General features: G+C 38.1%; 1 protein-coding gene across 1 annotated transcript in view; it reads right to left on the reverse strand.

The window, feature by feature from the left end:
- The window catches only part of ZGRF1 (zinc finger GRF-type containing 1), a 139,689-nt gene extending 127,784 nt beyond the window's left edge, over positions 1 to 11,905 (reverse strand). The window contains exons 1-3 of the mRNA XM_037830485.1: positions 11,748 to 11,905; positions 8,682 to 8,771; positions 6,284 to 6,364 (exon numbers count right to left, since the gene is read on the reverse strand). Coding sequence (XP_037686413.1) covers positions 6,284 to 6,364; positions 8,682 to 8,702 — 102 coding nt within the window. The 5' untranslated portion in view covers positions 8,703 to 8,771; positions 11,748 to 11,905. The remainder of the gene's footprint in view (positions 1 to 6,283; positions 6,365 to 8,681; positions 8,772 to 11,747) is intronic.
- Positions 11,906 to 11,952: the final 47 nt, after the last annotated feature.

The raw sequence follows: 11,952 nt of genomic DNA on the forward strand, positions 1-11,952 counted from the left end.
CTTTTTTTTCATACAGTTGATTTAAAAAAGAAGGGAAAGTTAAAAAAAAAAAGAAAAGAAAAACAAGGAAGAAAAGATGTAGTGCCCCCTTGAGGAGCCTGTGGAGAATGCAGGGGTATTTGCCTACCCCACCTCGATGGTTGCTAACATGACCACAGACATAGGGGACTGATGGTTTGATGGGTTGAGCCCTCTACCATAGGTTTTACCTTTGGGAAGATGGTTGCTGCAAAGGAGAGGCTAGGCCTCCCTATAATTGTGCCTAAGAGCCTCCTCACGAATGCCTCTTTGTTGCTCAGATGTGGCCCTCTGTCTCTAGCTAAGCCAACTTGAAAGGTGAAATCACTGCCCTCCCCCCTACGTGGGATCAGACACCCAGGGGAGTGAATCTCCCTGGCAACGTGGAATATGACTCCCGGGGAGGAATGTAGACCCGGCATCGTGGGACGGAGAACATCTTCTTGACCAAAAGGGGGATGTGAAAGGAAATGAAATAAGCTTCAGTGGCAGAGAGAATCCAAAAGGAGCCAAGAGGTCACTCTGGTGGGCACTCTTACGCACACTTTAGACAACCGTTTTTAGGTTCTAAAGAACTGGGGTAGCTGGTGGTGGATACCTGAAACTATCAAACTACAATCCAGAACCCATGAATCTTGAAGACAGTTGTATAAAAATGTAGCTTATGAGGGGTGACAATGGGATTGGGAAAGCCATAAGGACCACACTCCTTTGTCTTGTTTACGGATGGATGAGTAGAAAAATAGGGGAAGGAAACAAACAGACAAAGGTACCCAGTGTTCTTTTTTACTTCAATTGCTGTTTTTCACTCTAATTAGTATTCTTGTTATTTTTGTGTGTGCTACTGAAGGTGTCAGGGATTGATTTAGGTGATGAATGTACAACTATGTAATGGTACTGTGAACAATTGAAAGTGCAATTTGTTTTGTATGACTGCGTGGTGTGTGAATATATCTCAATAAAATGAAGATAAAAAAAAAAGATATAAGGTAAAAATGTTTTTGTATGTGGGAAAGCAAATGAATGTCAACCATGTAGAGAGTTGAAAAGGGGAGGGTATTCAGGAAAAAAACATAAAGCAAACTGGAGTCTATGGTCAACAGTAAGATTGTAATATGCCTCCATTAAATGTAACAAAGGCAATATGCCAATGCTAAATGTATATGAGAGGGGGATATAGCGGAGGAATATGGGATTCTTGGTAGTGGTGTTATTTGCTGTCCTTACTAGTATATTGTATTGTATGACATGTTATTTTTCTTTTTATCATTTTTTTCTTTTTGCTAAAAAAAAAAACAATTTTTCTTGTAGTAATCGATATGTTCAAGTGCTGATTGTGGTGATAAATGTACAACTTTATGATGGAAAAAAAAAAAACTAAAGAACAAATGGGGTGGGATGGGGGATGATTTGGGTGTTCTTTTTTCACTTTTATTTTTTATTCTTGTTCTGGTTCTTTCTGATGTAAGGAAAATGTTCAGAGATAGATTGTGGTGATGAACGCATAACTATGTTATCATACTGTGGACAGTGGATTGTATATCATGGATGATTGTATGGTGTGTGAATGTATTTCAATAAAACTGAATTTAATTAAAAAAAAAAAGAAATATCAGTCCATAAAGTAACTCTGTCAAATGCTATGAAAACATAAAACATTATTTGATTCTTAAAGTTCTAGAGTTCTGTACCTTCATGTGACCTACACTGACTTGTTATTTAAGAATAGATCAGAGGGAGGATCTAAGATAGTGGCATAGACAGGAGTGGAAGCTAAGTAGTCCCCCTGGAACAACTAAAAAAAACCAGAAACAACTAATAAATAATCTGGAATAACTGCAAGGAGACAAATGTGACCGTCCACTCATCATACACTAACCTGAATTGGGAGGAATGCCCGAGATCACAGCATAAAATCTTTAAGTAGAAACTGCGGACCCCTCCCCCACAGCCGGAGCTACAAAGCTTCATGGTGCCAGAGAGAAGCTTTCTCTCAGCAAGCGAATATAGCTCAGTTGAGTTCCAACTGGGGTTTTAATTAGCGAGTGTGAACTGCTCACTATGAGGTACAAATCCTCAAGAAGTAGACAGAGGCTTTGGGTGATGACTGACCTTGGAGAGACGGAGGGTCACCTTGGACTAGCTCTGTTCCTTTTTCGACTCAGTGGAGAAAGCCTCAGCCATTTTCAGTTCCCAGTTCTGTGACCCAGACAAGGGTATAGCACAGGCAGAGAGAGACCACTGAAATGCTAATGACCTCCCCCTAGGACGTCTATCTTCTCTAAGAGGAAAGGCGTGGGGCCCAGCTCTACTACCTGCCTTTCACTCAGAACTTATACCAGTCAAGAATTATAGGCTAACAGGTGCCACCTGCTGGGCAGAAAAGCACAGTGATTGGAGGCATCAGAGGGTGTACCAATTTTCTAAGACACACCCTCAGGGAAACTGGATACTGAATATTTCTTCCTTCTGGGACCTTAGCCCATTCTGGTCTGGGGAGACCTGACTGGGGTAACCAAGGAAACCATGCCTAGACAACAGAAAACTACAACCTACACCAAGAAAAATAAGGTTATGGCCTGGTCAGGGGAACAAACTTGCACTTCAACTGTGATGCAGGAATTGAAACAACCAATAATAACTGAATTCAAGAAGTTTAGGGAAGATACGGCAAAAGAGATGAACCGTATAATGAAAACACAGGATGTACATAAGGCAGAAATTGAAAGTTCAAAAAACCAACTGGTGGAATCTATGGAAATGAAAGGCACAACACAAGAGATGAAAGACACACTAGAAACATACAACAGCAGATCTCAAGAGGCAGAAGAAAACACTCAGGAACTGGAGAACAAGGCACCTGAAAGCCTATACACAAAAGAACAGATAGAGAAAAGAATGGAAAAATACGAGCATCATCTCCGGGAACTTAAAGACAAAACGAAAAGCAAGAATTTATGTGTCATTGATGTCCCAGAAGGAGAAGAAAAGGGAAAAGGGGCAGAAGCAATAATAGAGGAAACAATCAATGAAAATTTCCCATCTCTTATGAAAGACATAAAATTATAGATCCAAGAAGCGCAGCATACCCCAAACAGAATAGATCTGAATAGGCCTATGCCAAGACACTTAATAATCAGATTATCAAACATCAAAGATAAAGAGAGAATCCTGAAAGCAACAAGAAGGAAACAATCTATCACAGACAAAGGAAGCTTGATAAGAATATGTGTGGATTTCTCAATAGAAACCATGGAGGCAAGAAGGAAGTGGGGTGATATATTTAAGATACTGAAAGAGAAAAACCACCAACCAAGAATCCTATATTCAGCAAAACTATCCTTCAGCTAAGAGGGAAAGCTTAAAACATTCTCTGACAAACAGACAATGACCGAATTTGTGAACAAGAAACCTGCTCTACAGGAAACACTAAAGAAAGCACTGCAGACAGAAAGGAAAAGACAGGAGTGAGAGGTTTGGAAAACAGTTTTGGGAGATAGTAGCACAGCAATGTAAGTACACTGAACAAAGATGACTATGTATATGGTTGAAAGAGGAAGGCTGGGATCGTGTGGGACACCAGAACAAAAGACGAACGATAAAGACTGGGACTGTGTAACTCAGGGAAACCTAGGATGCTCAACGATTGTAATAAAAGGTACAAATATGTTTTTACCTGAGGTAGAACAGATGAATGTCAACATTGCAAGGTGTTAAAAATAGGGTAGGATTGGGGGGAAGATACAGTCAATGCAAACTAGAGGCTAGAATTAACAGAAACATTGTATTATGCTTCCTTTAATGTAACAAAGGCAATATACCAAAGCTAAATGCATATGGGGGAGTGGGGAATAGGGGAAGGGTATGGGACTCCAGGCATTGGTGATGTTGTCTGACTCTTTATTCTATTTTAGGTTAATGCTATCTTTCCTTTTGTCACCTTCTAGATACCAATTTTTTTGCTTGTTTCTTTGTTTGTTTTTCTCTCTTTCTCTTGCCTTTTTCTTTTGCCTCTCTGCCTTCTTTGACTCTTCCTCCACCTTTGTGGAAGAAATGTCCTTATATAGAGAGTGGCAATGGTGCTCAATACATAAATATGTGACTATATGGGGAACCAACGATTGTTTACTTAGGACGGAATGTATAGTGTTTGAACAAAAACCATCTTAAAAGAAATGGGGTGATGAAGAAACCTTGAGGGCACTATACTAAGTGAAATAAGACAGACACATAAAGGCAAATATTGCATGGTCTCACTGATATGAACTAATTATAACACGTAAACTCATAGACATGAAATATAAATAACCAGGATATAGAATGAGGGTAAAGAATGGGGAGCGGTTGCTTATTATGAGCAGACACTTAAATATTTGGAAACGGACAGGGGTGATGGTAGCATGTAATGAGAATAACTAACAGTGCTAAAAGGTATGTGAAGGTGGTGGAAAGGGTAAGCTCAGAGTCACGCATGTCACCAGAAGGAAAGTTGGAGGTTAAAAGATGAGAATGTATAAAACAGTGAATCTTGTGGTGGACAATGTCTGTGATTAACTACACAAATATTAGAAATCTCTCTCATGAACTAGAACAAATGTATGTCACTGTAACTAGAGTTTAATAGAAAGGCGTATAGGGAAAAAATATATACCTATTGCAAACTTTATACTACAGTTAGTAGTATTTTAACATTCTTTCATCAACAGTAACAAATGTACTATATCAAAACTATGAATCAATAATGGAGGGGGGGGCGTGGTTAGGGGTATGGGAGGATGTGAGTTTCCCTTTTTTTGGTCTTTGTTTCTTTTCTGGAGTAGTGAAAATGTTCTAAAAATTGAAAACAAAATAATTGTGCTGATGGATGCACAGCTGTATGGTGGTGCTGTGGGCAACTGATTGTACACTTTGGATCTTTGGATATTTGTATAGTATCTGAACAATCTCAATCAAAAAAAAAAAAAAGAATAGATCATAAAGCAGGTTTTTTTTAAAAGCATTAGAAACTGACTTTGATGTGTGCTATATTTGAAGAGCCACGACTGAAAGCCATATATAACAACAGTGATTTCCAGTGCACTATGACCAGGAGTTGTGAACTGGAAACTAAAGTTACATACTTGTCATTTTCTGTCAGCTGGACTCTCAAGGGTCATCCTGAATTTTTTATTTTTTTTTCATTTCAGTGTCAATTATAGCATAATTGGACACTCCAATTTCCAAGATGAGAAGTGAGAAAGCTGACAATAGCAATTATCAAAACCTCTTACTTCTCCTCCAGACCTTAAAAGACTCTAGCCACTGTCCCAGATCTCTAAAAAAATAGAAGTCCTAGAAGTATAGACTAATTTTTGTCAACAATTTTGAATAGCAGAGTTTTTGCTGGTATCTGATACAGCAAAATATCAGGTACAAAGTCCATGCAGAATTAATATGCCTTAAAATTGCCCATAGTGGAATAACAAAAAGGACACTGAGCAAGGTGTAGGAAGAGCAAGGATTGATTCTTGATCTATAAGCCAATGCTAGCTTTGTGGATAGAAAACAAACTCTAGTCAAAACTGTGTTTCCAGGTATCCACGGGGCTGCCCAGGGCTGGCCCTGCTCAGTGCCTGTCATTCGGGAGTTGAGTCAGCGGACTTGCCTTCTCCCACGGACACCACCTGCTGACTCAAGGACCTGGTAAGACACCAGGACCTTGGATTTTGTCCGTGTCCTTTTCCTGCTCATCTGCCTGCTCTGAATTCTCAGCCATCTGGTCCAACTCCTCACTCAGCTCCTGGTAGGCTATGGAAAGTTCCTGCCAGATCACGGGACTGACCAGAGCTAAGACACACCTGAGCCTGCCGCAGCCCAGGCAGAGAAGGCGGCGAGCACTGTCATGAGAGCTCCGTGACTTGCAGGCCTCTGCCTCAGTTTTATCATCAGTAAAATGAAGACAACAAAGTACCTAACTAATCAGGGAGTTATGTACATTAAGTAAGTTAACATATCTAAAGCATCATGCCTGGCACGCAGAAGTGCTAGATAATATAAATTGTTGTTTTATTTATGTTTGGTTTTTTGTCAAGACAAATTAAATAATACTTAACTGGACTTTATGCACGAATTAACAACTGTGATGTTAAAATCATTTGACATCTGTTTTCTCATCAAGTTAGAATATGCACATCTGACATTTTATCATCTATATAGGTTTCTTAATATTCAATCAAGTGGTGAGAACCTAGTTCTCAGACACTGTAACTAGCTGATTTTCACTTACTTTGTTTCCTAAGGGGGTGATCTTCAGAATTCCATCCTGCCACACTTTTGACTTCCTCATCTTTTGATGGGTATATAGTACCTTATTTCCAAAAGTACAAAAGTAGATAAAAGTCAATTAAAATGTATTCAAAATTATGTATTTTATATACCTTCCTACATACAAAAATATTTAAAACATCTCTGGAAATGAAAGTACAAACATCATGAGAATAAGAACAAAACATTAACAAGAAAAATAATAGAAAACTAGGTATTAAAAAGAGGAGAGGGTAAGAAATAAAATCTAAAGAAGAAAATGAAAAGTTAACTAAGCACCAAAAATAATTTTGAGCTAACTAGTCTAGTGAGAAGGAAAAAATTAGTTGGGTTACCAAGTATTCATGATCCATGCAGTTCACAAAGTGTGAATCAGAGATCCTTGGAAGTTCCCTAAACCTTTCAGGGATCTATGAGATCAAAACGATTTTCAAGGTCCACTAAGATACTATATGCCTTTTCACTGTTATCTTTTAGGAGTGTACAGCCAACTATGATATTATAATAGATTGAATGCAGAAGCAGATTTGAGAATCCAGCTATCTTCCATTAAGCCAAATATTGAAGAGATTTGCAAAAAAAAGCAAGGCATAAGCAGTTATCTTAGGTTAGTTGTCTTTTTCTTACTCCCTTGTTATGGTCTCTTTGAAATGTTCTTTTATTGAATGTTTGTTTTCTTTTTAACTTTTTTTTCATACAGTTGATTTAAAAAAGAAGGGAAAGTTAAAAAAAAAAAAGAAAAACAAGGAAAAAAAAAAGATGTAGTGCCCCCTTGAGGAGCCTGTGGAGAATGCAGGGGTATTCACCTACCCCACCTCCATGGTTGCTAACATGACCACAGACATAGGGGACTGGTGGTTTGATGGGTTGAGCCCTCTACCATAAGTTTTACCCTTGGGAAGACGGTTGCTGCAAAGGAGAGGCTAGGCCTCCCTATGGTTGTGCCTAAGAGCCTCCTCCCGAATGCCTCTTTGTTGCTCAGATGTGGCCCTCTCTCTCTGGCTAAGCCAACTTGAAAGGTGAAATCACTGCCCTCCCCACTACGTGGGATCAGACACCCAGGGGAGTGAATCTCCCTGGCAACGTGGAATATGACTCCCGGGGAGGAATGTAGACCTGGCATCGTGGGACGGAGAACATCTTCTTGACCAAAAGGGGGATGTGAAAGGAAATGAAATAAGCTTCAGTGGCAGAGAGATTCCAAAAGGAGCCGAGAGGTCACTCTGGTGGGCACTCTTACGCACACTTTAGACAACCCTTTTTAGGTTCCAAAGAATTGTGGTAGCTGGTGGTGGATACCTGAAACTATCAAACTACAACCCAGAACCCATGAATCTCGAAGATAATAGTATAAAAATGTAGCTTATGAGGGGTGACAATGGGATTGGGAAAGCCATAAGGACCATACTCCACTTTGTCTAGTTTATGGATGGATGAGTAGAAAAATAGGGGAAGGAAACAATCAGACAAAGGTACCCAGTGTTCTTTTTTACTTCAATTGCTCTTTCTCACTCTAATTATTATTCTTGTTATTTTTGTGTGTGTGCTAATGAAGGTGTCAGGGATTGATTTGGGTGATGAATGTACAACTATGTAATGGTACTGTAAACAATCGAAAGTACGATTTGTTTTGTATGGCTGCGTGGTATGTGAATATATCTCAATAAAACGAAGATTAAAAAAATAAAAAATAAAAAATAAAAAAAAAGCAAGGCAATGTTATTCTTCTCAATGTTTCTTCTGTTACTGTTTTGGAAAATATAGCTTTTTTCATAAAAAATGTTATTTATGTTGACATGTTAATAGGCTTAGTATTGTTATTTTTAAATGAATTAATATATATTCTAAATTGCTGCTTTAACTTCTAATATCAAAAACAATAATTGATATAATCCCCATAAACAAAAGCTCTTTGGGGCCCACAATCAGTTTTTTAAGAGTGTGAAAGGGTCCTGAAGCCAAAGAGTTTGAGAACTATTGATCTAGATAGAAGAGGCATTCCAGTTCTTCAAGAGAAAGGAATTGTTTCCTGGTCCCAAGCTTCCAAATAATCTGTTACAAAGGACTTTAAATAATAAACATGAATAGTAAGCAAGAGATAGGGTTGTCAGATAAAATATAGGTGCCCAGTTAAATTTGAATTTCAGATAAACAAGTAATTTTTTGTATAAGTATGCCAAATATTGAAAGGGACTTACTTGTACTAAAAAATTATTCACTGTTTTTCTGAAATTGAAATTTAACGGGGAGTCCTGTTTTTTGTTTCTTGCTTGTTTTTGTTAAATCTGGCAACTCTTAACGAGACATTTGTGAAATGTGAGAGGAAGGAAAAGGAAATAGTGAAAACAGGTAAAACTTACAATAAATTCTTGGTTTTCCATTGTTTCTTTTGAAGTTACAAGCCAGTCAGGTCCATCAAATACTCAATGGCTATATAACTATTATACCACCTAAAATGAAAAATGATAAAGAATATTCCACACTGCTGAAAAGAATGCACATTAAATATAATTTTTCCCCACAAACTCTTAACTGGAGAGAGGATTATGAGTTTTAAGATTACTTAACTACAGGTGTGATCAAGTTATCTGCTACTGGGGACACAGTGAAGAGTTAATACCACTGCTCTGGAAAAGAATTTGCCAAAGAGAAAGATCAAGCTTTAAAAAAAAACTAAGTAAAAAATATAAAAGCATATTATTATACAGTACATATAGATATAGATATATATAGTAGTCTGCAGTTTTCTAGGCCCATGCATCAGAAAATGATTTCCCCCCAACAGTTGGTTCCTTATTGACCAAACATCAATTTTAAAGTTTTATTGCTATAGTCACCACAAGATGGCCCCCTTGTGCTTTAAATTTTTCCTTTTACGTCTAAAAGTCAGTATACCAATAGACCAAATACACATTATAATGCCTCTGCAAGGAAAAGTCTTTTAAATTCTATTGCAACAACACTATAGTTTTCCATGCTTTTGGTTAAAATTGTTTTTGTGAACAAACTTGGAACTCTAAAATGACTTACAGCACAAAGTGTGACTTGGGCAAATAAATAGACAAGCCAAACATATTTCCCCCCTTAAAGCAGTGATTTCAAAGGTATGCTCCCAGCATCATCACCATCATCTGAAAATTTGTAAGAAATGCAAATCCTCAGGCCCCATCCCTGACCTATTGAATCAGGCTCTCTGGGGCTCAGACCGGTAGTCAGTGTTTAAAAAGCCCTCCAGGTGATGGGGATACATCCTGAAATTTGAGAACACAGTCCTGAAAGATTCAGAGGGCTCCAATAAAGTTATAATTTGAGATTCTGGGTTCAGTTCCTCTTTTATATGTACAAAATATATAAAATGCCACCTATATATAATTTATAAGATTTTTTTTTTAACTCAGTATTATGTGCCATACATTGTGATAGTCTGAGATTCTCAAGGAATTTTCAGTATAGCAAGGGGATAAACAATAATTATAATAAAATAACAATAAAGCACAAGAGAGACACCCAACTCGGTCTAGGGCATCAAATAAGGTTTCTAGGGGGTAAGTCTAAGCTGTAAACTGAAATAACCATTAATCCAGAGAAAATCTTTCAAGACAGGAATCGATACGTGCAAAGGCCTGGGGGAGATACAGCAAGGCAAGATAAGAAAACTCTAAATAGTATGATTAAGGGGTCAAGTATAAGGTAGTGAGTAAGTGGTGAGAGAAGGGGCAGAGAGCAGTCCGTATGTGTTATACTGCAGAGTTAAGACTTCCTATAAAGACAAAAGGAAGCCACCGCAGGATTTTAAGAATAAAAGGATATAATATGGTTTGAGTTTTATGAAGATCACTCTGGTTGCTGTGTGGTGAAAGTATGGGGTAAGAAATAGCCAAATGATACATGAATACTTGCCCCAGGATACAGGTCACAGGACTGGACCCAGGCCAACAGAGACACTGTCTTTCAGAAATATAAATCTCACATTTCCTATATCCTTCCCTTCCAGCCCACAGATTGCTAGTAGCCTAATGAATGCTAAGAGGATAACAGAGAGGTCCAGAGAAACACTTCTCACCTTCTGGTACTTTCAGAGTAACTTGCTCCTAGCCATTTAATGGGCTGGACATTTTGTATATATAAATGAACTCTGTGGTGTAGGCATGATCCCTGGCATGTGGTAGTTATTAATCTTAGTTCTCTTTAATGATAACTATCATTTATTCTGTGCTACTATATTCTAAACACTGTTTAAAAATGTTTTAACTGTTCACAACAACCTTATGATTTAGATACTATTTTTAATCTCCATTTTATGAGAGGAAATTGAGGTACATATTAGTTAATTTGCCCAACATCATAACGAAAGTAAATGGCAGAGTCAGAATTCAAAACGAAACAGTCTAAACTCTGGTGCTCGAACTCACAAAGACTGTATTATATAGCTACGTATTGAGTACTTACAATGTGTCAGTCAGGAATCGGGCTAGATATTGTACATACATTTATCGTTCTCAGAATCCTGAAGCGTAGGTATTATCAACACACTTACAGGTCAGGAGTCCAGTGTTTACTAATTTAGGATTATTTATGTACTATTTTGGAATTGCAAGATAAATTTCCCATAGTTTTCCCAAATTAGTGAGACTACTGCTGGAATTTACAATTTAAAAGGAACTAAGAGAAGGTTCAAAAACTCATAAATGGTAAATGAGATGATAGGATTAAACCTTAGAAAAGTCTAACTGGATTAGAAAAGATTCAGAAGAGCCCAATACCTATAGTCACTGGAGAGCTGACACCCCCTTCTTACCCTTAAACAGGAAACACGGTTTTAGCCAGCAGCAACATATATTGAAATGCAAGAATAAAACATTTTCTTTGTTTATCTGTCGAGTCTATCAGATAATTCAAGTGTTGACCTACTCCTAAAGGGTGAAAGATTACTGATGTGGCGACCCCAGATTTCTGTGGTAATTATATATGTACAGACATAAACACACATACATATTTACACATAAATTATTGTGAGATATACACACATATACCAACTCGGTATCCGCAGTGAAACATGAGCCATTCTTCCAGTTAACTACGAGATATTGACATGTTTTTGGTCCTTTGTTTTGAAACAAGCAAAAAAAATTTCTGCAGGATCTTTCCTAATCCTAAAAGTTTCAGTCACTGAATAATAACCTGCACAGTAACCATTCCATGCAAATAACCAACAGAAACTCACACTTTATTTTCTAGGATTCTAATAACCATGATCCTGTGTAAACCAGATGACAGTGGAGACACGACCCTTCGACAGTCCTAACAATAAACACCAAAACCCTCTCTGGTCCTCACACAGAAGAACTGCAAAGCAGTGGCTGCAAAAGGCGGTAAGGGCAAGGCACCAATTATTACAATCTGAGCAAGCTGTGACTGTCACCCACTCTAAACCTGGTTCCACACAGCTTTCTTCTCGATCCGCTTCTTGTGGAGCAGATTCTTTCGTCAATTCATCCCAAATCACCGGCGTGGTCTTCTGCTCAAGCCTTCCCGGCCCCAGCCTATCCACCCCTCACTTCCCAGAAACACTACACAACAGTTCACTTAATCCGTTCATAGCCCAAAGTCCTTTCGAAATTTTCCCGCGAA

Source organism: Choloepus didactylus, chromosome 3, assembly GCF_015220235.1.
Source record: "Choloepus didactylus isolate mChoDid1 chromosome 3, mChoDid1.pri, whole genome shotgun sequence".
In the NCBI taxonomy this organism is placed as follows: domain Eukaryota; kingdom Metazoa; phylum Chordata; class Mammalia; order Pilosa; family Megalonychidae; genus Choloepus; species Choloepus didactylus.